The sequence below is a fragment of the Eumetopias jubatus genome, unplaced genomic scaffold (genome assembly GCF_037043125.1).
Source record: "Eumetopias jubatus isolate StellerSeaLion01/CBP00866 unplaced genomic scaffold, mEumJub1_p1.0 scaffold_15, whole genome shotgun sequence".
Lineage (NCBI taxonomy): Eukaryota > Metazoa > Chordata > Mammalia > Carnivora > Otariidae > Eumetopias > Eumetopias jubatus.
In genome coordinates this window covers 71,081,786-71,107,894 of record NW_028274821.1, presented here as the reverse complement: position 1 = coordinate 71,107,894, position 26,109 = coordinate 71,081,786, and the positions used below count along the sequence as shown (strand labels likewise).

At 40.7% G+C, this 26,109-nt stretch overlaps 1 protein-coding gene across 1 annotated transcript in view; it reads left to right on the top strand.

Moving 5' to 3' along the window:
- Positions 1-26,109, top strand: part of TMEM245 (transmembrane protein 245) — a 100,998-nt gene that overhangs the window by 65,000 nt on the left and 9,889 nt on the right. Inside the window, exons 12-16 of the mRNA XM_028108739.2 lie at positions 2,023-2,145; positions 2,275-2,420; positions 16,163-16,263; positions 17,640-17,814; positions 19,122-19,316. Of these exons, the coding sequence (XP_027964540.1) occupies positions 2,023-2,145; positions 2,275-2,420; positions 16,163-16,263; positions 17,640-17,814; positions 19,122-19,316 (740 nt within the window). The remainder of the gene's footprint in view (positions 1-2,022; positions 2,146-2,274; positions 2,421-16,162; positions 16,264-17,639; positions 17,815-19,121; positions 19,317-26,109) is intronic.

Sequence of the window (26,109 nt, the reverse complement as noted above, 5' to 3'; positions counted from 1 at the left end):
ACACCAAAACTCAACAAATGGTATTTCTTACAGGTTAGTTGCAGTGTGGAATTTGAAACTGTATCAATAAACTTTTTATACTGTCTTGTATTAAAGTCCATTGATCTATCTTGGCCAGAAATGGGTCTTTTACTCTTGCATATTTTTGTGATATGCACTGGTCATTTGGAATATTGGTTCACTGATTTTTTACATCATCTAAATATCAACATATATTCTTACAGAGTATAAAACAATCACATTCTTTAACATAACTACCTGTCTCATCAGAAAAAAATCTTAAGGTGTCAAGGTCAACCCTTGATCAAATTTTTTTTTTTTAAGATTTTATTTATTTATTTGATAGAGACAGAGAGAGAGAGAGGGAACACAAGCAGGGGAAGTGGGAGAGGGAGAAGCAGGCTCCCTGCCGAGCAGGGAGCCTGATGCGGGGCTCAGTCCCAGGACCCTGGGATCATGACCTGAGCCAAAGGCAGACGCTTAACCAATTGAGCCACCCAGGCGCCCCTCAGATTTTTTATTCCTGCCTTCATACTTGTAATATCCAAAAGCTCTCACATTCTAAAACTTTCTTCCTAATCCCCTTGGTTACACAGAAAGTTTACTTGATTGTTGTTGGAGACTGACAGTCAACAACGTATTCACTTAATTTCTTAAGAATTACAACAGAGTATTTCCTGCCAGTGTGACCCAGAAACTATTTAAATTTTTTTTGATAAAAATTCCAAAATGACAGAAGCCCCCAAAGGAATGCATGTAAAAATCACAAGTAAGGGCATTGTTGATTTGTTTCTTGGAATCAGTGGTGTTTTTCATTCATTTATCCCACAAGGTCAAATGGTCAGTCATGCATATTTTTGTAGGCATTGCGAAGCATTTTCAAGATTTTCTGTAAGGAGTTATTGTAAATGAAACCAGCCTGCAAAAGCTCTCCCATGAAGACTGAGCTGAGGTATGCAAGAAACACCAGGGACAACAAAGTATGCCTTTATAAATGGTACATTTGAGATAGGAAAGGAATGGATAGGCCTTTCATAGAACAGATGGTATAACTTGCACATATGACAAAAAACAGAACTGCTGTTTTGGAAAGGGCACACCAAAATAAAATCAGACATTAGACTTCTGGTCCCAGCTCTAGTTCCATTTCTTAGCTCCAAGGCCCTTGGGCAAGTTTTAAAAAATCTCTGACTTCAGTTGGTCTATCTTTACAATAAAGATCATGTCATCTGCATTGCTTCTGTCACAGGGAACAGATGTTATCATGAGGGAATTTAAGTTCATGGGGAGATAGGAAGTGAAAACATGTAGGTGTGCCATAGATAATGTACATCTTCTTTTAGTAATATTTAAGAGGTATTAATAACTATTTTAATAACTGGTTCTAGTGAATTTGCAGGTGATGGATTAAATGAACATTTTAAGTCTTGATATAAGGGTCATTGTCTATCTGAAGAAAGATTTTCAGCTGCAGAGTTCTGCCCTTGACCTATTTCTTTTATTATGATTTTAGTGAAATCATCCAAGTGATGCTTTTGTGTTTGTAAGTGAATCTAAGTTGGAGGTGGCAAGGGGGGAGGCGTCTAATAAGACAAATACTAGAATTTTCATGATCTACACTTGTGATCCTATACAGGTTGCGTTCTGGCGTATTCTCCTGTAGGTATTTTTTCTATAAATATCATTTTTACATAGTTATAATCATGCTGTATATAAAGTTTTTATTTCTGACTTTTTCAACTTTGCAGTGTATCAGAAAATGTTTTTCTGTGTTATAGTGGAGCTATCTTTAATGGCTACCTAATATGATTTGGAGTTAGGTTCACCATGATTTTCTTAACCATTTTCCTTACTATTCAATGTTCGTATGATTTCAGGGGATTTTTTTTTTTTTTCATTTAAAACAATACTCTGTTCTTTTCAGTTTCTGGTACTCGCACTTGTACTAAAAGCACAGCACAGAGCTGTAGAAACTTCTTTCTGGAGGATTAGTTCTGATGTTCAGCTTTCCCTCTTCATCAGATCTTGGAGTCTCTGTGGATCGTCATGAGCCGGAACGTGAGCCTGCTTTTCACCACTGTCACAACACTCCTGACCATCCTTTTCTACAGTGGGACTGCCCTTCTCAATTTTGTGCTGTCTCTGGTATGTACAGGTAGATAAGTGCATGGTGCCTCTCTTTCCACAGTAAAGCACGTTCTTGGTTCCATTTATGTTTCCTTCCTGTAGTTTCCATATGTGATTTTTTAGGAGATACTATCCTTTGTTTTGCAGATAATTTTCCTGACCACCCTATTTTATCTATTAAGTTCCAGTGATGAGTACTACAAGCCAGTGAAGTGGGTGATAAGCCTGACACCACTATCTCAGCCAGGTCCTTCTTCTAATATTATTGGCCAGTCTGTGGAAGAAGCTATCAGGTAGGGAGAAGATTTATGCTGTTCGTCTTTCCATTAGAAACTGCTTTCTGTGAGAAGCCTGTTTTCTGTCTTGAGCCTTTCTAATAACATTCAGTGCTAAACTAGTGATAGACCCTGGTATTTTCAAAAATTGTTATTTCCTTTTGAGAGAATAATGTGAGCAGTGTAAGTTTTGATAAAAAAATTCAGTTTCAGTTTCCTGCCGTCAGTCTTAGGAGTTAACAGCTTTCCCCCACTGCAGGCTCTTGCTCTAGCTGCAGCTCCTGTCATCATGTCACTTGCTGCGGAGAACCCCCTCTGGCACCACACATACCTCCTTTTTTCTGGAAGCCCTCCTACTCTCAGGAACTGTAGCTGTGCCCAGGGATGGGCAGCAGATGGTCTTTCTGTTTCTTCCTCTCTTCCTCTGTAGCCAGGCTGTGCCTTTTGCATGAGGGTAGATTGGATACTGGAAATGCAAGGTTTCTGGTTATTTTCAAGTCACTGGCCAGAAACTTCCATCATGTCTGGTGGGGTCCATGTATTGCAGGCTTGGCTTCTGAATTAGATGATTCTTCAACTTTTTTTCTTCATATGTGCTTTCCAAGTCTTTGGCTCCTGGTTCCCCCTGCCTTCCTCTTTGTCATTTGGGATAGGGAAAGGCCTCTTGCAGCTCAGGCCTATCTCAGCTCCTTCCCCACCCTTGTCCCCCATTGCTTTTAGCTCATTAGGATCCTACTGTATTTTTACTGCTTACAAATAGTTGCCCAAATTAAATCCTCATGTTATCCATCAGAGTTTCTTTTTCAAATAAGTTGTTCGCTAATGGTCTTAAACTTATCTTGAATAGTGAATTTTTGGCTGGCCTTTATGTTTCCACTTACTTTTAAGAAATAGCATTCCTTGGAACTCGTCTTTCATAGAAATCTTGATTTGACCTGCTAATGCTGTCTGACTGATCTTGGCTTATTTCTTCATTGTGTTCATTTAACAACTGGTTGAGGATACCACTTTGGTCTCTGGAAAATCCTCAGTTACATTCAAATAGCATACATGTTCCTAAAATACATTCTCTCTAGAAAGTTTGCTGGATTATCTTTCTTTTTTCCTATTAGCAAGGCCTGGGTAAAGTCTTCATCAGTATCTTGCTTCCTTTATTGGCCATCAGGTAGGATTTTAAAGAATGCCCTTATCCTCTGTGGTGCTCTTGGGTATCCCATGTGGGACCATCTATGTAAAGATTCCAAGTTTGGGGGGCGCCTGGGTGGCTTAGTCGTTAAGCGTCTGCCTTCAGCTCAGGTCATGATCCCGGGGTCCTGGGATCGAGCCCTGCATCGGGCTCCCTGCTCAGCGGAGAGCCTTCTTCTCCCTCTCCCACTCCCTCTGCTTGTGTTCCCTCTCTTGCTGTGTCTCTCTCTGTCAAATAAATAAATAAAATCTTTTTTTAAGATTTTATTTATTTGAGAGAGAGAATGAGATAGAGAGAGCATGAGGGGGGAAGGGTCCGAGGGAGGAGTAGACTCACTGCTGAGCAGGGAGCCCGATGCGGGACTCGATCCCGGGACTCCAGGATCATGACCTGAGCCGAAGGCAGTCGCCTAACCAACTGAGCCACCCAGGCGCCCAATAAATAAAATCTTATAAAAAAAAAAAAAGATTTCAAGTTTGGGAGTGTATTATCTAATGTAACAGTTTTCAAGGTGAACCTGTCTTCAGGGAAGAAACTTGCTGGCTTTAGCATCCCTTCTAAGTCTATATGATCATGGGGTATCATCTTTATTGAGTAAATAAAATGTTGAAAACTCTAGTAATAAATTCACGTCAGTTTATCTAAGTGACCTCTGACTCAAAGAAGTTTATGTAAATCACTCAACCAAAAAGAAAAATAACCTTCTACCTTCCTAATAGGCCAAAACTATCAAATCAACCATGTCAAAGGTTGGCAGAATCCTTTAGTCAATGTGACTAAAGCCAAGCCTTACAGAAAATTATCTACCTTGTCCCATTAAGAACTTCAAGAGAGTTGCTTCCTTTTCCTGAAATAACCTTTATTAACACTGACTCTTATTCTCACAAAAGCTTTTCTGTTTTCAAATCACGGTTCTTGAATTTTCTCTTGTTCTGCTTTCTTAGAGTGAACCACTGGTCAGCTGTCCTCTGTCATTCCAGTCAATTTTGTTTTCATACCAATTATGCCACCTCCTTTGTTTTAAACTTAATTCTTTAATGCCATGGTTGCTTGGAATTGGTAAGCCGAGCTGTGATTTGTATGTCGGTCCAACTGGTTGAAAGCACATATCCTGGAGCCCCTGGCTGGCTCAGTTGGTGGAACAGGTGACTCTTAATCTCAGGGTTGTGAGTTTGAGCTCCACGTTGGGTATATAGTTTACTTAAAAATAAAATCTTTAAAAGAGCAAGCAAGCAAGCACATATCCTTCTGGTGTACCATGGTGCCTTCTTCTAGGAGTTGCTGGTTGGGGCAGAAGATTGTGAGTTTAATTTGTGACACTGTTAGGACTGTTCAAATGGACACGTGAGGTTGGCAGCTAAAAATTCAGGCCTTTGACTCATCAAGGGAATTTGACGTTAGAAAGAGTAGGGTCACGTCTCTAGGGAGAGGAAATACATATGTGCCTTTTCATAAATTAGATTTGCCTTATCTTCCTGGGATTGTACACACTTAGGCACTATAGCAGTAGCCCATATCTTGGTTCCAAAGGATACTGGTATAAAAACCATTCGTTTTATCATATATTTAATTTTGGAAAAAGTTTAAACTCTCAGTACCAGAACTATAATCCTAAAGGTTGTCAAAACTGAAAAATACGGTCCAGACTAGATAACTTGTCTGGACCATTTGTGTAACCACAGCTATATCAAGTTATGTAAATTAAAGATTATAACTCAAGACAGTTTTTAGTGGTCCAAGTGCTTTTTGTCTCTTTACTGGGTCAAATTCAAGACCTGAAATGGACAGGTTTTACACAGATGCCTCTCACATGTGTAAGATAACAATGAGTTCTAGTTCTCAGAGCTCTTTTTTTTTTTTAAAGATTTTATTTATTTATTTGAGAGAGAGAATGAGAGATAGAGAGCATGAGAGGGAAGAAGTTCAGAGGGAGAAGCAGACTCCCTGCCCAGCAGGGAGCCCAATGTGGGTGGGACTCGATCCTGGGACTCCAGAATCATGACCTGAGCTGAAGGCAGTCGCTTAGCCAACTGAGCCACCCAGGCGCCCTAGTTCTCAGAGCTCTTGTCAGAGTTTTCATTCTGAAGGATTGTGTTCAAGATGGAATATGTTTCTTCATGAACAAAGATTTTTAAGAGGAAAAATATTAATATAAGTGAATATGAAAATGTTATAAAGTCCTGAGAGTGCAATTTGGTCTGCAAATCATCAATGAAATCAGACTTCATAAACATCAACCATTAGTTGTCATCACTGTTATGGTCAAGTGAAAATTATTCAACTCGTTTTATATGTATGATCCATCAGTAAGTTGAAGGTGGAATTGAAATTGAGAGTTAACTGCATGGCCAGGCAGCCAAAGTGTCTAGGCTCTTGAAGCTTTTCCTTCCGAAATATGTGGCTACTTTATGATCACCATCTTGTTGAATTTTTGAACCTTAGTTATGATTCTCAGTTCTGAGTAAGTAAGTGTTTTTTCTAAATTGAATATGTTTGTGTATTCATTTGGATTTTCATTTCATGAATTTTTGAGTTAGTGGCATGCATCTCTTTTCCCCAAACCATTGTCGTCCCTGTAGAGCATGTTGTGTCCTGAATGTTTGCATCACACCCTTCTCCCCCGATGCTCCCATTCTGCTTGCTCTGGTGGAGATATTGCACATTACTAAGTTGCATGTTGTCACGGCCTCCGTGCAATTTAGTGTGTGTGATATTTTCACATGAGTGCATGCACACGGGTATGGCTCTTGCTTGTGGGATTACAGCTTTTCAGTGCCGGTGGGTGGGAGTCCTACTTACGAATTGGATGGGAGAATGTGTGTACTGTGAGATTTATTTTTTCTTTTTCTTTTTGTTTTTTGGAAAGTGAATGTGCTTCTCACCTCTACCCCCCACCTCTGGAAAATTAAAAGTATTTGGGTTAAAAAAAAACAACTGTGTCGATTATTCAGTAAATCAGTATTTCTATTTTTGACTTTGAACAAATTAAATATTGGTTGGAAAGAAATTCTCATGAATTTAAGGTTATAAACATTTGTTTAAATTAAAACATATAAGGAAGAGTTTAAAGCTGTAAGAAAATGTATTTTCATTTATTTGAAGAGGTAACTGTCCTAACACTGGAATAGAGAGACAGAATCTCTTACTCATATTTGGGAAGATCAAATTAACTGAAGTTCTTAAGTAATAACCCACTCAGTAAAAATAATGCCTTTTTAAACTACTTGATTATAGATCGGTCTAATAATCTTAAACCTTTATGTCAAGTTTCCAAGGAAATGACTTAAGAAACTTTGTCTTGTATTTAGTTTCCCATTGTGATGCTTTAAAAATTGTTAAATTAATTTTAATAGCCTTATAATTGAATTAGTGTTGAGATACAAATGTTTGCTATTTGCCCAAATGATTCAAACAACCCCTTGTTAATTTTTTAGTTAGCATTAGAGTAAGCATCTGTGATCAGTGGGCACTGTGAAAAGACACAAAACCATGTATTGGGGTGCCTGGGTGGCTCAGTCGGTTAAGTGGGTGCCTTTGGCTCAGGTCATGATCCCAGGGTCCTGTGATCAAGCCCCGCATCGGACTCCCTGCTTGGCGGGAAGCCTGCTTCTCCCTCTCCCTCTGCTGTTCCCTCTGCTTGTGGTCTCTCTCTCTCTGTCAAATAAGTAAATAATCTTTAAAACAAAACAAAACAAAACCATGTATTAATGTATAAAAATATTGAATTAATATTTCTACTGCCAAGAATTCCAGTTGATTGAATGTGATGTCACTATTGTATGCTTCTGTGTGTGACAGTGACTCACTGTTTTATCCATTGCGGATGGAAGCCTTCTACAGAAGCGGTCTCTCTCTGTGCTTCCCAGCAGCACACTAGGCCTGCTTGTGCAGCCTGATCATTCCCCTCTGTAACGGGGAAATCCAGTGTCAACCAGGTTTCTGTACACTTCACCATGGAGCTGGGTCTCTGGGGCAGATGAACCAGGAAACGGAAGGAGATGTAACTTTTCTTTCTTTTTTTTTTTTTAAAGATTTTATTTATTTATTTAATTGAGAGAGAGAGAGCGAGAGAGGGAACACAAGCAGGGGGAGTGGGAGGGAGAAGCAGGCTTCCTGCTGAGCAGAGAGCCCGATGTGGGCCTCAATCCCAGGACCCTGAGATCATGACCTGAGCCGAAGGCAGACACTTAACCAACTGAGCCACCCAGGGGCCCCGAGATGTAACTTTTCAAGAGAGGTTAGGTGGTAATGAAGAGAGCTGGGGGATACTTTTCCCCGATTGGTAATTTTATCTGCTGTGTTTCTGGAAGCTGGCCTGCCCTGTCTGCTACTTAGCCTTCCCTGGAGGAGCAGTATATTGTAGTGAGGGTAGAACACTGGTAAGGTCATGCTCGTGGCTCTTTCCTGAGGAAACGGTAATCTGGTAAGTCTTCCTATTTGACCTTTAGAAAGAAAAGAGGGCAGAACCAGTGTAAGGAAGTGTTGGGAGTAGGCAGAATTTGATTTTGGACTCTTTTCTTTCTTCTTCCTTAGACACGTACTCTACTTGTCTATGGTCTAGAGCCTGGTGTCCTCTGAGGGCATAGAGCTTCTTGACTGTGGCTTATCATTCTCTCTGGCCCCTTCCTTGCTTCAGTCTCATTCCATTAATCCTGGTCATCTGATCAAATCCTGCGTTGTCTGGCCAGTTTTCTCTCACTTGTTTAGAAAAGTAACAACACCCCTTTCTTCTTCTTCTTCTTTTTTTTTTTTTTTAAGCTTCCTCGCCATCTCTCCCCACAAGAACACCCTTTTGGTCAGAAATGAGAGAGGGCTGAGAGCTGAAGGGAAGTATTAGCTAGCTTGTAGAAGAGTTAAGTTTCATCTTAGAGTTTAGTTTGTAAAGGGTGAGGAGCGAGCTGGTTAAGAATTAAATCCTAATCTGACCAGGCTTTTTTTTTTTTAAGATTTAAAAAAAAAAATTTATTTATTAGAGAGAGCATGAGTAGGGGGAGGGGCAGAGGGAGAAGCAGATTCCCCGCTGAGCAGGGAGCCCTACATTGGGCTAGATCCCAAGACCCAGGGATTGTGACCTGAGCCGAAGACAGACACTTCACTGACTGAGCCACCTAGGTGTCCCCAGGCATTTTTTTTTTTTTAAGATTTATTTATTTGAGAGAAGAGAAAACGTGAACCAGGGGAGGAGCAGAGGGAGAGGGACAAGCAGATTCCATGCTGAGTGGGAAGCCCTATGCAGGGCTCAAGCCCACGACCCCAAGATCATGACCTGAGCCAAAATCAAAGAGACAAGACACTCAACCGACTGAGCCACCCAGGTGCCCTTAACCAGGCATCTGAAACTAGTTCAAGTCCCTGGTGCAGAGGAGTTAGATATATAGTTCACACCTGAACAATGTGGGGGTTAGGGGATATCAACTCCCTGCACTGCCAAAAATTTGTGTATGACTTTTGACTCCCCAGAAACTTAACTACTATAACTTCCTGTTGATCAGAAGCCTTACCGATAACATAAACAGTCAGTTAACACATACTTGTTTTATACTGTATTCTTACAGTATAGTAACCCAGAGAAAAGAAAATGTTACTAAGAAATCATAAGGAAGAGAAGATATATACCAGATTGAAAAATATCCCCATATAAGTGGATCCACATAGTTCAAACCCGTGTTGTTTAAGGATCAACCATGTAGTTGTGTAAACGACGCATGGACACACACCTTTAGTGCCATATAGTATAAATCCACAATAGTTTTTATTAGGGGAAAACTTAGACAATAACTGCTTGTGAATGAACTTGGAATTTTTATTCACAGAGAGGTGTGCTTAGGTGGGGCCTGACTGAATTGGATGCGCTGGAGCCCACCTTCTAGTTGAGAAACCCTGCCCTTTATGGGTCTGCATATAGCATGGGGCAAGGGGACATCTATAGGACTATCTAACAGTGGAAGGTTTCTGAATGAGGCTGTGGCCTTCTTAGAAAGGGGGAGCTTCCAGCTCTGTGGCTGGTATCAGTCTCATCCCTTGAGCTAAATCAGACTTGTTGCATCAGCTTGACTGAGCTACCAAAAGAGGGAAAGGGCATCCAGCGTCTTCTGAATTTGATTCTCTTAAACTGCTGAGTGTTAGGAAAGCCTGGAGATGTAGTTGGAGAACAATGTCAATGATCTTTGAAGAATCACTGAAAAAAGAGGTCCCAGAAGACTGGGCACAGGCAAACACCCTATTCAAGAGAGAGGACTGAAGTAGACAGTAGAGGAAAACTAAATGTTACATGCATATTAACCTGGTGAGCTTGATGCAGGCTTTCCATGAATTTCTATAGTAGATGCTTGATCATATGGTTGTGAACAGTTATAAAGGGAAGGGTAACTTCCAATGGCACCATGCGTTCATGCAGCACAAGTCATATGTAACCACTCTTAGAAAATGCCGCAAGTCAGAGCTTTTGTGATTTTTGCAGATTTTTTTTTAATTTTATTTTGATGAAGTTTATCATAGTGTCTTTCTTTGATGACAAGATAGGACAATGCTCACTGAATTTGAGTATCCAAAAGTGTTAATTAATGGGTTGATATCGATGAGTGAATGATGATTATAAGGAATACTCTTTGCATTGATTAAACTAGTGATTTCTGGTAACCCATTCAAACTGTATTGTGCATGCCATTAATTATGTGCCAGATAAAGTTGTATTTGATTTGATTATGAGAATGAACAATTCCTAGCAGTCTCTGAATTTTAGGTTCCAAAGAACCTGAGAGATGAGTGATTATATACACTGTATTTTGGGTTTTTGCTTATGTAGCTTCATCAGTACCTTACAATTTAAAATCATTAATCTAAGACTTTGTGGTATGCTGCTTCTATTCCCAGCTTTGCCATACCCCGTATCTCTTTAGGACACAGCAAAAATTGGTATACTTTCAAAAACTGCAAGGAGAAAAAAGAAAGTTACTATGTGCATTATCTTTAGCCTTACTAAAATGCTAATTGGTAGTAATGACACAATTCTCTAATAGCACCAACTTAATTGCGTGCTAACTGTGCACCAGTCACTAAGCTTATCACTTTAGTTGCATTATTAATCTTCATAATAACATTAGGAAGTGAATGCTTGTCTCTGTTATCTCTGTTTTACAATGAAGGAAAGCGAAGCTCAGAGAGGTTTTACAGTTTTGAAGATCATGCCGCTAATCAGTGACAGAACTGGGATTCCAGAGCAGTTGGTGACAGACCAGAGCTCTTTCAGGTCTTTCAGGTCTTGTGAATTTCTGTATTCTTGCTGCCCAATCCACATCCTGTTCGCCTTCATTAACATTTCTCATGTATTCCCTCATTCTTGACTGTTGGCTTCCTCACCGCCACTCCTTTCGTTTCATTCATTACCTCTCGGAGTCTCGTAACTTCTGGGCTCATGACCTCCAGTTCTGTCCCTTCTTTTATTCATCCTCTACCTGACATTTGCTGAGTACCCGCTGTGCGCCAAGCACTGAGTTACACGCTTTGCATATATTATTTCATCGATTTCCTCTTGGGTCCCCTCATTCATCCAGAAAAGAGACCTCTGGTCAGATATCAAGAGAATCTTTTAAACTGGGAGTGTAGTTCAGTTTTTTAAAAAATGAAGGGAAAAAAAAGGCTCAAAATAAGGGCCTGAGTTCTTCCAAGTAAAAAGGCAATAACAAAATTGTTGGATCTGTACTAGATCAATCTGGTGTACTGACTCCCAATCCAGGCACCTGACTCACTCATTTGGTGCCGCAGTGGTTCATAGAACTCTCCATAGAGTTGTGCCAGCAAGGCATGGATGCACACACTGTGGGTACTGTGTGTGCCTTGTCACATCTCTCATTGCTCCTCTTTCCCATCCTCATGTTCTACCTCTATTTTCCAGAACATTTCACTCTAATAGGGTGAATAGGACCCCATTTTGTCCCAGGAGGGGTATACTCTGCCTCAGTCCCCTTTGGAAGTGGGCAGCTAGAATAGCCACTATGAAAAATGGCCCTGGCCAGAACCAGATGCAGGTGTCATGCGGCTGCTCAGGCTTCTGTAGGTGGTGTCTTGGCTTTGAGGACCATTAAGTACGTGTTTGGTCTGCAGGTGAATATCTTAGTAATATTTGATAGGAATCTGGATACCAAAAATACATCTTTATCCAACATTTTGACCTTTAGTGAGTTGGGTGTCTTGACTGGGAGTTAATGCATCAGATCGATCTAGTACGCAGATTCAACAGTGTCCAGAAAGAGTTTTCTTGCCTTTTAACTGTAAATAGCTCAGCACCACCCTCCCCGGCCTCTGCCCTCAGTTTGAGCTTTCTTCTTCTTCTTCCTTTTTCTTCTTCTTCTTTTTTTTTTTTTTAAAGAGACGTGCATATGCACCTTCAGTTTAACAGATTTATCTGATTTTTGACCGGGACTCTGTGTTTTGGAGGAATGAGGGGACCCAACAAGGAGTCAGTGGAACCACACAGGCAAAGCATGTTAACAGTGCTTGGCACGTAGTGGGTTGTATTAGTTTCTGATTATGGCTATGACATGACCATAAGCTTATTGGCTTAAATCACATAGATTTTTTTTTTTTTATCTGACATTTCTGGAGGTCAGAAGTCCTAAAATTAGGGTGTCAGCAGGGCTGTGTTCTTTCTGGAAGGTTTAGGGGACAGTCTGTTTCCTTGCCCTTTCCAGCTTCTGGAGGCTGCCTGTATTCCTTGGCTCATAGTCCTCTCTCCATGTTCAAAGCCAGCAGTGTAGCATTTTCAAATGTCTCTTTCTCTCTGACCTCTGCTTTTGTCCTCATATCTTCTCTAACTCAGACTCTCCTGCTTTCCTCTTTTATAAATTGTTTTTATTGAGGTAAAATTCATATACATGAAATTCACCATTTTAACCTTTTTTAAGCATACAGTTCAGTGGTTTTAGTATATTCACAATTTGTGCATCACAGCCACCTTCTTATAAGGACTTCTGTGATTACATTGGGCCTACCCAGTAATCCAGGATAATCTCCCTAATCTCAGAATGCTTAGCTTAATCCCATCCGCAAAGTCCCATTTGCCACGTAAGGTAACATATTCACAGGGCCTGGGCATTAGGATGCAGATATTTTTATGGGGCTGTATTCAGCCTACCACACGGGTACTTAGCAAACGTTAGTGTCTCTTGAACTTACCTTCTCAATTCAGATACACTAAACTGTTGTACTACAACTTTCTAGAGTTTTCATCATCAGAATCCTCTGAGCATTAATGAAGTATACTGTTCTCAAGAAATAGAACTACAGTAGCTCTGGTAATAGCTCCTGTTTATTGGGCACCCAGCATGCACTGGGTCAGTTAGGAGGGGATTTGGATGCATTGCCATTTAGCTTTTCATGAGGTTGAATTGCTCTTTCTGCCAGTATTCACCCTCACAATACCGTAAGTATGAAATTTAGCCTCACACCTTGAAGAGATGTGGTGTAATATAGCAGGCAGGGACTTCTGGCTGATCGTCCATGGACTGTACGTTTTCTTTGAATTGAGAAATCAAGGGAATTGCTAGTGTTTCTTACAGAATTAAAACATACCACATGACCCAGCATCTCCATTTCTAGGTACATACTGAGAAGCAGTGAAAGCAAATGTCCATGCAAAGACTAGTGCTCGAATGTTCAGAGCAACATTATTCACAATAGCTCCAAACCGGAAACAGCCCAAATGGCCATCAGCTGGTGATTGGATAAACAAATTGTGGCATATCCAAATAATGGAATACTACTCAGCAATTAAAGAGCAACAGACTGCTGATGATAATGGGAGTGAATCTGAAAATACGGTAGTAGTTTGAAGAAACCAAACACAAAAGCTATATAATGAAGATGTGAATGTCTTTGACACTACTGAACTGTACAGTTAAAAATGGTTAAATGGCAAATTTCTTGGTATGTATATATTACCACAGTTTTTTAAAAAGCTACATAGTGTATGATTCTGTTCATATGAAATTCTGGAAAAGGCAAAACCATAGTGACCATAGTGACATAGAGCATACCTAATTGGTGTCAGAGATCAGGGTTCAGGGGGGGATAGACTATCCCGGGGCATAACATTTTAGGGTGATAGAAATGTTCTACATCTTGGCTGTAATGGTGGTTCTGCACCTGTATACATTTGCCAAAACTTACTGAATTAATACACGTAAAGATGAGTTTTATTGTTTATAAATTCTAGTTCAGTAAAGCCGATAAAAAGGAAAAAATGGCTAGGAATTTGATGGAGTTAAAAAAAAATTCTGTCTCCTAGTAAATTGTTAGGGGATTTGTCTTTCTGTTCTATAAAGCCTGTGTACCAGATCCTAAACAATAAGATCGAGGGGAATGCATTGCCTTTTCATCCCTCATTGGGTTACATGAACATGTTTAGTAACTGTAAACAGTATCTAATATGTTTAGGGTCCACAAAGTTACTTGAAAGTTGTCTTAATGAGAATGTTATCAACAGTCAATATTCCCAGAGGTAGAGGAAGGAAGACTGTGTGCTGTTTCCTACAAGTAGTCCTTTTTGGATTGAGTTTTGCCTACTTGCCACCCAGAGGGATGATTCAGTTGAGATATTTCGTTGTACCTTTGATATCAACTTCATTTTGGTGTAAAAATTTTTGAATAACAGGTTGGTAAAACATTTTGAATAACATAAGGTTGGTGAAAATATACCTTTTCTCATTGATCTTCCCAGTTCCTGTCAAATTCTGTACCTTTTTTAAAAAATCTATTTTATTCTTTATTTTTTTAAGGATTTTATTTATTTACTTAGAGAGAGGAGAGACAGCTAGAGAGAGCACAAACGGGGAGGAGAGGGAGAAGCAGGCTCCCCACGAGCAGGGAGCCCGATGCGGGACTCGATCCCAGGACCCTGGGATCATGACCTGAGCTGAAGGCCGACGCTTAACTGACTGAGCCACCCCGGTGCCCCTCTACTTTTTTTTTTTTTTTAAGACGTTATTCTTACTAATCTCCCTGGGGTATTTGACCTTAATATCATCCCTTCTTTCTCAAAAGCTGCTCTCTCCTTTGGTCTCTGGGAATAGTACACTCTAGTGATTGTCTCCCAACTGCAGGGGTGATTTCATTATCTCTTTGGCTGGTGTATCTCTGTCCTTAGGTCCCTTATGGGAACACAGCCCATTGCCCCATTTTCTCTGGGTTTGTCCCTGGGATATCTTATCCTTTCCTGTGATTAGTCTCTTCTGGCACATCTCAAAGCTCTTGTCCCAAGTTCTCCATCAACTTTGTCTTTTACTTCCAGCTACCTCCAGGGCTCACCATCCTTATTTCTTACCATTGCCCAAACTAAATATATTCCCCTCTCTTCCATGTCCTCTCTCATTTGGGGCTTTTCCATGCCCTTGAGACACTGCTGTTCTTTTCCCCTCAGGTTGAAAACCTGAAGCTCGGCTATTTTCCCTTTTCCCCCCATCTCCTCTATTTACTGTTTGGGTATTTTCTGTTTCCTCTGGGCTCTCTCCCTTCCTTTCAGCCTTTTTGATACCACTTTAATCTGTATCTTTATTGTCAGAGGTCACATGGCAGCTCTACATTCTCGAGTGAAAGCTGCTGGTCAGCATGACAAAGGAGGTTTGACAATTTAGGGAGCCCTGTGTCACCAAGTCCATGTGTCAGAACCCTAGTAAATGACCAAATCTCTAGGTTCTGGAGCTTGACTTTCCTCTTACAGTCTATCTCTTGGGATGCTTTGGAAAAGCTCGGTGTTTCCTTTTGTGTGTCCAGTGTCCCCTTTGCTGCTATAGCCTCTGATTTTTTAATGACAGACAGCTTTTCCTTCCCTCATGAGTATTAGCCCATGCTTCCCCTGTGCCCCACAGAATCCTGGGTTTTGTAATTTTGTAATACCTCTGGGATAACTTAAGGTTTGCTGCCTTTGTGCTCTCTTTGAGCGGTTCCTAATTTCTCCTCCTGACACAATAGTGCCTTAATCTTCCAACTGAAAACCAAAGCTGAAGCACCTGACATTGCAGATTTTCATGTACTTCATTCCTACTAATCACCAATTATGTGGGTCTGTTTTTATCCGTTTTGTATTTTCCTCTCTGATTTTACTTGGGAGGTAATAAGATTTTTTTTTTCATAAATTCTCTCCAAATGACCTGCATTTTTTGACAGCATTTGTAGAAGTGTCTTTGTAGGCTTGGTTGCAGAGTTGAAGGAACATGGGAAAATTTTGTAAATAAGACCCATGAAGTACAAGTTATATTATCCTGCACTTGTTCTTCCCAAAGAGGAGAGCTGGCCACAGCCTGTATTTCTTAAAATCTAACTGCATCCTCAGAAATAAGATAGTCATGCTTAATTTTTTTTCCATTTATTTTGGTGGTGAAGGATATGCTTCAGAAGTGAAAAGTTGATGAGTTATTTCAGTGAATAGGCTATTTTAAGGTGTTACATTTCAGTTATTTTTTTCATCAGAGAAATTTAGTAAACATGAAGCCAGAGACCTGGAAATACTGATTTTTCTGAATCACAATGTGATGCTGTTGTGTTTATTTACCTTCCCTTTTATCTTTGGGCATTCTAGAGGAGTGTTTGATGCTTCCCTCAAAATGGCTGGCTTCTATGGGTTGTACACATGGCTGACTCATACCATATTTGGCATCAATATTGTCTTCATCCCATCAGGTAACAATAGTATCATAACTTCCCCTGTCCTCTGTTTAAAGAAAATTAAGCCGTTTTCTGTACATTGGGAAATGTCATCTTCCTCAAGCTTAAAATACTAAATTTTAGAGATCTAATCTAGTTCAGAATAGGAGCAGAAGTGTGATTTGTAATGTGTATTTATGCAGTATTTCCAGTAGCTCGAACGATAACCCAGCACATAGAAAGCAGTGCATTAGTATTTGTTAAATGAGTGAATGTCCTAGCACTTAGCACAACACCTAGTATATACATACTTGGCACTCAGTAAATGTTTTAATTGAACTGATTGGTAGGGAGCAATGAGTTGGTCAAATAGCTTTGTCCCACGAAGGATACCGTCCCAGGGGCAAGATGAATGAGCTGTCTCCATACCCCTTAGGATCAATTCCATACACTCATTCCATAAGCACCAGAAAGGTTCAAAACCACCCTTTACTTTTCCTCTACATTATCTCTGCTCCTCTCTTTCCACTTTTCCTTCCTTTATTTCTGTGGTTGCTTGTCTTCCCAAATATATCCGCCTTCCACATTTACCCTCTACCACCATTTTTCCCCTTTTGGTCCACACTCCCTTTCTTCCTTACATTCCCAAGTTCATCATGTTCTTTCCTACTTCGCTGTCCACTAAGCCACCCTCTGATGTGCAAGCAGCCTGAGAGCACATGGTGGTCGTTGTTTCATAACGACCTTGTGAGGCAGGCAGGGTCGGTGGGGTTGCTGTCGTAGAGATGAGAAACCAGACATTTTCCAAGGTCACATACCTGGCAGGACCAGAACTAGATCCACGTCTGCTTGACTCTTAGTCTGGAGGGGAGCCAGAGGAGAGAGCGAACATGCTGCTCTGGAAGGGGATGAGCTTGAAGTGAGGGCCTTCGGCGAGTAGGACTTTTGGTTTTGTTTTCGTTTAAACTACATTTCATTTTTATTAGAAAGAAACAAGGTGAAGGGTTTACATTCATCTCTGAGGTTTAGAAACTAACTTCTAATTTGGCTTTAGACTCAGTATAAATTTGACCAATGCTTTACTGTTGCATTACAGGACTGTACATTATTTAACCATTGATTCAAAATAACAACTATGGGACACTAGAATTTTGTTGCTTAAGAAGAGATTCATGGAAAAAAAAGAGATGCATGAAGTAGACACATACTTTAGAAAGATTTTCAGCATCAGCTTTTGAGATATATATCAGACCTTCATTTAACTAGCAAATTCAGTTAAACGGGGCATTATCATGCACTGAGTTTGTGTTTAACTTGTTTTGGTGTAATTGTTTAAGTAGGAGGAGCTAGTGCTTAGGTTCTGCTGTTATTGTTTTAATGGTGATGTTAAGTTGCTTTTCTTTTAATCTTAGCTTTAGCAGCAATCCTGGGAGCGGTACCATTTCTGGGGACATACTGGGCAGCAGTACCTGCAGTTCTAGACCTGTGGCTTACACAAGGCTTAGGGTGCAAAGCCATCTTATTGTTGGTTTTTCATCTCTTGCCAACATACTTTGTAGATACTGCCATCTATTCGGATATATCAGGGTAAGTATCCACAGAACTGCTCAAGTTGCTGGTGAATCACATCCAGGGATTTATGTGGCCTTGTTAAAGGAAGGTTTTGTTTTGTTTTCCCTTTTGGGGATGGGAAAAGGGACAGGTGGTAGGATTTTTCAGTGAAGTGGTCTTTTGTGATCCCACTGATACAATCAGATTTTAATGTAATATAATTAATACTGTTTGCAAGGTATGCTATTTTGTTGTCTGAGTATTTACAATATATGAGACTCTGTGTTAACACAAAATTGTGAATAATTTCTGTTTTAGTGATACTTAAGCTAGGAAAGAAATATTACTAGATGTACATAAAACATTTTAAGTACAGTAATGAGTGGTTGTTTTTAGAACTTCTTTGCTTTTGGAAAAAAACATTCAGTTCTACGTCAGGTTTTCCATGTGAAATCAAATCTCATCAAATTAATGTCTGATAAGCAGAGAGCTCTCTTAAGATATTTTTTTGGAGTGAGGAAGATAGATTATGAATATAATGTATTAGTTTCCTAAAGACTACCTCACCTTACTTACTTATTGAACTGTAACATAGTACAGAACATTATTCCAGAGTTATCTGCCCCACACTAAATTGTTCCAGTCACCTGTGTTTGCAAACTAGAAATAGAACATACCTTCTTGCCCAGGCCCTCTTATGTTAGTGGCTGTTTGTTATTGTTATCACTGTGCGGTGCTGCTCTAACCTCTTAGGGGATTCGGGTTATGTAAGTGATCCTGTGATAAGCTGGAGGGCGATTACGATTCTCTTGTGAGATAGAAATCTTGGGCTTTGTGACGGATAGTTTCCTCATGAGGCCCTTTATCATTACCCGTGTGGTGTTGCCGCAAGTCTAACCTATGAATAACATGGATGCTATTGTATTGCTTTATAAAAAGCATAATTATTTGAATTATATCCTAAATTGTGCCCATTTAACTATTCTTGTTGGAAGTAAACTTAACATGTGACTTTTGTAACCAGTCAGCCAACACTAACCAAGGTCAGGCATCAATGTAACGGGTGTAGGATATCTGTTAATAGTCTGACTTCACTCCCTCCATTGATGGACTTTATAAAAAGGCAGATGTTGTATGTGTTCCATAGGTAAAAAATGCTTGCATCTCAGTGTTATTACAACCAACGTTGTTATCTGCACTGAGGTGATCTAAAGAAAGCTGGTCATGCAATCAAAGGCCTGGTGTGTTAGGAATGAACATAGTGTTAGAGATGTGTTTCAGATTTACTCCAGGGTTTATGTTTGTTAAAAGCCATGAGCTAATCTGTATGTTCTTTCTTCCAGAGGTGGGCATCCTTACTTGACAGGCTTGGCAGTGGCTGGCGGGGCGTACTACTTAGGCCTGGAAGGAGCAATCATTGGGCCCATACTTCTCTGCATACTCGTGGTCGCTTCTAATATCTATAGTGCCATGCTAGTGAGTCCCACGAATTCAGTGCCCACGCCAAACCAGACCCCGTGGCCTGCTCAGACTCAGCGGTGAGTTAAAGCAGAATGACCATGAACTCTGTGTGTGAAATTGAACTATCCCATGATTTATTTTTTTACATGAATGGTCTGTCAGGATACAGGTAAATTTCAGTGCACACGCTCTGCTAAAGATTGTAGAAGACTCTGTAGAAACCATTTGTTTGTAGATGTTTGGGTTTCAGATACCAGGAAATTTTAAAAACTAAATTGGGACATAATTGTTCATGTCATGAAAGACCAAAAAAAAGATTTAAAAAACACTTGGGGACATGGTGTACCAGATTCAAGGGGGGGTCAGGGTATAGGACAGTCAAATGCAGTGCGGGAATCAGCGGATGGTCCAGGATCAGGGGTGGGGGGAACCGACAAAGAACATTTATGGAACAGTTGGAGAAATCTGAATATGGGCTATGTATTAGATAGTGTTTTTATATCAGTGTTAAATTTCCTAGGCATGGTAATGATACCTTGGTTGTATAGCAGAATATCCTTTAGGGGTAAGATGTCAAGATGTCTGCAACTTATTTTCAAAGAGGTTAGCCAAAACTAATAGAGGGGGAAGTGACTAATAGCAACATACTAATAATTGTTGAGTCTAGATGAATGACATATGGTTAATTGCACTAGTCTTTCAGTTTTTCTGTAGCTTTATACTTTTTCAAAGTAAAAAGTTGGGAAAAAAATTTTGAGTATGCCAGTATGGAGTTATAACTTATTTTGCAAGTACAGACAGACAATTCATAATTGCTGTCATCTGCTATCACCAACAGTTCATAAAATAAATAATAATGTAATATGAATTATAATTAAAAAGTTTTCCTTGATGGTGTCAAAATTTTACAAAGCTTTTTATTGAGGTTTATCTTTTATGGGCTGAGATGCACATCTTAAATATACAACAGATGGATTTTTTCAATACATATACCTATGTAAGCATCTCCTGTAGTAAGGTATAGAGTATTTCCATTACTCTAGAAGGCTTCCCCAGACACCTTCTCAGTCAGACCCCTTTTCTGCTAATAATCTGACCACTGTCACCTTAGATTGGCTTTGCCTGTTTTTGAACTTCACTTAACAGGAATCCTATATAGCAGGTACTCCTGAGTCAGGCTCTTCTGCTCAGCATTGTGTCTGTGGCCTCCAGCCACACTGTTGCATGGACCAGTCATCCTTTTCTCATGCTGCCTAGTATGCCAGTGCATGAGGCTACCACAGTTTATTCATTGCAGTGTTGATGGACATTTGTGTACCTGCCAGTTTTTGTTTTTTTTTTTAAGATTTTATTTAAGAGAGAGAGCACAAGCAGGGGGAGGGGCAGAGGGAGAGGGAGAAGCAGGCTCCTTGCTGAGCAGGGAGCCCAAAGCGGTACTCCATCCCCGGCCCCTGGGATCATGACCTAAGCCAGAGGCAGACGCTTAACCGACTGAGCCACCCAGGCGTCCCCTACAGGCCAGTTTCTTGTACTACATGTCTTCTGGTGGACAGGAGTACTTAGTTTGAGTATGTACCAAGAAGTGGAATGGCTGGGTATACATCAGGTTTAACTTCGGAGGATACTACTTGTTAAACAGTTTTTCTTCATGATTGTACCAGAAATCACATGTTAACAACAGAAAGGTAAGATGGACTGTTAAGAATGAAAAAGTAAGAAGTCTCAGAATGAAGAATTTTAACTTTTCAGAGACTATACTACATTGTCCTTATTATTCTCCACTGGAAAATAATTTTTCCTGCCATTGGGTCTTCTAGTGTAATCAAGGAGTCATTAACGAATTGATTCTGAAAATGTATTTACTGAAACTATTTTATGTTTTTCTTTAAAATTCTTTAGAAACATGTTTCTGCTTGTTTTGTGTAAATGTTGTACTTTGTGAAGAAAGACATGGTCCTTTAACTCAGAACAAGTCGAATACAGTTTCTGAGTTAGACCCACTTGGTTAGAGGGCCATTTTAGCTAATGCAAGGCACTTAACTTGATGGCAGGGAAAAATCCGTTTCCTTAAAAATAATAAAAGGAGAGGCACTTAGGTAGCTTTAACAAAAGCTTCACCATTTTGAAGGTGGTGACCCTATGATTTCTGCCTTTACCTCTTAAAGGCAGGTATGTGGGTATCTGAGAAACCAATGAACAGTTACTTGAAAGCAATAAAGAGCACTTGATAACTGGATACCCTACTCTTTGGGGATCCATACAAGAAACCAAAAGAAAATTGGTTGATCAATATTTTGCTGTTATTTTAGAAAAAAACTTTTAATGATTCCAGGTTAGTAAATCAGGAATTGGTTTTTAACTAACATGAATTCTTCCAGAGGCAAATGACCCTTTCCCCCTTCTCTGAAGGGGGAACTAACATTCTCTGAAGGTAAAATATTATGAATTAGGTGGCAGGGGAGTTAAAAAATTTAATGTGAGGGCTTTTACGGTCTTCATCTTTTTTTTTCCCTTAGAACTTATGTATGCATGTGTTTGAAAAGGGCAAAAATTTCTACAAAGCTTATTGTGAAAACTATCCTTTGCTTTCCCCTTGTCTCTCCTTTTCTGCTCTGGGGAGCCACTTTCTTTCTCTCTTTTTTTTGTTGAGAAAGAGATTGAGCATGGGATGGGGGGTGAGGAGCAGAGGGAGAAGCAGACTCCCCACTAAGCATGGAGCGTGACGTGGGGCTTGATCCCAGGACCCTGGGATCATGACCTGAGCCAAAGGCAGCTGCTTAACCAACTGAACCACCCAGGTGCCCCTGAGAGGAACCACTTTTTGACTCTAATTTTACTTTTACCTCCATTTCTTGAAATAGCATGTTTATTTCTTGATTTTTTTTTCATGAAAAGGCATTATCTATTTACTTCCCAGTTGGAAGGTGAGAAATGAGCTCTTTCCTACCCACCTCCCATTATTGAACTGTGATAGCGGTTAGATCAGTTTTTGGCACTTACATTATTATGACTTTCTAAATTATATTCCTATTTGAGCCTTCTTGTATATCGTGTCTGTATTTCCTTACTTTATACGGCTTTTTACTTTCCTTTGAGTTATAAAGATACTGTTTTTTGTTGTATGTGAGTACTTATAATTAGCCTCAAGCTATGCACCAGGTGTTCACATCTCCTCTTGCTCAGTATGCTCAGTTGTATCAACTGAGCATATCTTCCTGATGAAGTCTCTGCTAGAGTCTTCTGATCTGCTCCAGTGGTTGCTGGCTGCCCTTTTGCCCGCTGTTCAGCTGTCATTCCTTCAGCTCTCCCCTGTGTTGGAATTCTCACTTCCTATATCATTCCCCATATCATTTTCTTTCTTGATTTATTCCCTTTTTGTTGGAGCACAATCTCTTATAGATTTTTGGGAAAGAATGCATGGGGAATGAATTTTGGGAGGATGATGCATGTCTGAAGAGGCTTTTCCTAAAGTCATACTTAATCAATAGCTTGCTTGGGCACCTGGGTGGCTCAGTTGGTTAAGTGACTGCCTTCGGCTCAGGTCATGATGGAGTCTTGGGATCGAGTCCCGCATCGGGCTCACTGCTCAGCGGGGAGTCTGCTTCTCCCTCAGACCCTCCCCCCATCAGGTGCTCTCTCTCTCTCTCATTCTCGCTCTCTCAAATAAATAAGTAAATAAAATCTTTAAAAAAAACTCAATAGCTTGCCTGGGTACAGAATTTTTTTTCTGAGATCTTATTTATTTGAGCGAGAGAGAGAGAGAGCGTGCGCATGAGCAGGAGAAGGGGCAGAGGAGGGAGAAGCAGACTCCCCCTGAGCAAGGAGCCTGACAAGGAGCTTGATCCTAGGACCCCGGGATCAAGACCTGAACCAAAGGCAGATGCTTACTGACTGAGCCACCCAGGCGCCCCTGGGTAGAGAATTTTATGTTTGAAAATTTTTACCTTTAGACTTTCTTTATTTCTTCATTCTCTTCTTGTTTCCATGCTTGTTAAAAGTCTGAAGCTGTTCTGATTCCTGAGTCTTCATAATTTAACTGTTTGAAAACCTATAGAATCTTCTTTGTTTTACTTTTTTTTTGTTGTTATTCTAATTGATACTTGATAAGACCTTTAAAACTGGAAACTTATGTTCTGCAGTTCTAAGTTTTTCTTGAATTATTTCATTTTTATGATTTCCTTCTCACCTTTCAGAAACTTAGTTTGATGTTGAGTCTCATACACTGGTCATCTTATTTTCTTATCTCTGCAGTTTTTCCATTTCTGATTTTTTGCCTCCGTTTTCTGGGTGAATTTTTCAACTTTATTTTCCAAACCTTCCACAGAGATTTCCATTTTTACCACATTTTTTTTCAGTCTGGTTTATCAAGGTGTTATTTACATAAATAAAATCTACCTTTAAAAAAAATAAAATCTACCTTTTTAGCATTCAGGAAGTTATTAGTTTTCTGTGATGCATAACAAATTAGCCCTGACTTAGCGGCTTTCAAACAACATGCATTTATTCTGTCCAAGTTTCCGTGGGCCGGGAGTCCAGGCACCGTGTAGCTGGATCTTCTGGCTTTGGTTCTGACAAGGCTGCAGTCATGGTGTCAGCTGGAGCTGGGGTTTCCTCTGCGGCTTGGATTCTAAGCTTGCCTTGTGTCGGCAGGATTCATTTTCCTGCAGTAGTGGAACTGAGGCTGACAGCTGGAGGTGGCCCCTCTCCGTAGGCAGTTTCATACCGTGGCTGTTGGTTCTTCAAGGCCAGCAGAAGAGCAGTTTTCTGACTTTAAAGGGCTTGCCTGACTAGGCTCGGTCTACCCAGTATGCTCCCTTTTGATTAATTTAAAGTCAACTGATTAGGGGCCTTAATTACATCTGCAAAATCCCTTCATCTTTGCCATATTAACACAACATAATCACAGTATCATTTATCATATATATTTGGCTGTTGGTTCCTATTAAGAGTAGACATTCACTCAGGAGCTGTGGGTGGGTTATTGTATGTGTTACCATGATAGAATCTGGCAGAGCCATTGTCTTGTGCAATCCTTGGTTGCATCCTTTTTGATTCCCCATTTGGACTGGTAAACCCCTCTGAGAAAGATCTTAATAATCTCTGGCCTAGAGGTTGGTGGCCCAGGGGCCGGCATTCTGGGAGCCAAGAGAGGGAAAGGGACAGACGGTGTTCAAGATGTAAGTATTCATGCAGTCTCCCATTGTCAGTGTTACCCCCACCCTCATCTCTGCCTCTTGTCCCCTGCTCCAGAGACTTTTTGTTTTACCTTCTCTCCTGGGGGAGAAAACTCTTAACTTTCTGCGATGACAGGGGCAGTTGCTTGGCCAGGTGGAGGTGGGCGAGGTTATTGAGCAGTGGAGGCGTACTGCTTTTTAAGTAGATTTTAAAGCAGTCCTTCAGCAGTTAGTACCACCTTCACCCCAGTTCCAGAGTTTACTTGCTGTTACCAGTGTCACCAGTTCCTGAGCCCTCGTGGGGATTTTACTGAAGAAATCAAATTGTTTCCTGGCGTTTTCCACTACTGGCCTAGGATGAGCTTTTTAGGGTATGCTGGGTCAGAGCAGTTGTCCCATCTGCCTTCCACCTTCTAGAAGTTTATGGCTCTTACCTCTTACATTCTCTCTCCCTGCCCTCCTTTTCAAGTAAGTTTATGCCTTCAAAAAAAATACTTTCACTGGCATTTTAATGGGATTTTGAAAGGGCTCGAAGGAAGCGTGTGTTCAGTACCTCACCCTTCAGTGGGAAGTCTGAACAAACACAACCTCTGGTGACGTTTATTGGGGTGAAGTTCTGTGATAAAACTTTACGTGTGTTATTTTATTTGATCTGTCCAGTGTTTGCATATAGGTTAGGAACTGGAGGTTTCCATGTTTTATAGATGAGGGACTCACGGCTTAGAGAGGTTCCCTTGCCCACAGCCACACAGCTAAAAAGCAGGAGAGCCGGTGCGTTTCAACCAGTGATCTTTCTTTTCCTTCTTGAGCCATCCTCTTTCCTTCCACAAGAGCAGACGTCGTCCTGTTACACTCAGGGAATGTTACGCTCCACTTCCGCGGGCCAGTTTGTGGTCATCCTTACTACTCCCCACCTCCTTGTTCACCGCCCTCACCAAGTGCTGTGCATTTGCCTCAGCATCTCGGAATCTCCAGGGCCACGCCCCTGGTCAGAGCTGGGCCCAGCTGCTGCATTTCTCACCTGGACTGCTGTGGTCATCTTAGTCTTCTAACGTCTCCCGCCCTCCACTTGGACAGTTCTCTCTTCCCTTCTCTGCACTGCAGCTGACATCTCTTCAAAATGCAGGCATATCTCATCGTGACCCTGGCTGACCAAAAATGGCCTCCCGTTGGTTTTAGGAGGGAGATCAAAATCCTTGACATGGTTGCGAGACCCTACCTGATCTGATCCTGAACCATTTCCTCTTGCTGTCTGAGCTGCTGCCATACAGGCTTTTTCTTGGGGCCTCAGACACACCAGGCTTGCTGCAGTGTGATAGCAGGGGGGGATGGTTGCATTTCTCTTTGCAGGTGCAGGCACTGGTAGCTACAAGTACACATCTGCAAGACTGTTTCTGTGAGCTACCGTCTACAGGAAAAACGAAGGAGGGAGGACCCCCTTCTCTGATTATCACTGTTGATAATGCTGTTTGCAGTATTTGATGGGGGTGAATGTCGTGGACACACCACAGCGTAAGGCTCCCAACTATTTTGGCCTTGATTCAGTCACCCGAGTGTATCACTTCCTCTGTTCTCCTTCAACGCTGGGGCTGTCTGGGAAGTGTGGGGAAAGGCAGAGACTCTCCTGTAGTCATGTGTCTTAGAGTACTTTCTTGATTTTTGGACAGGATATTCAGACTTGATTTGATGTACTTAT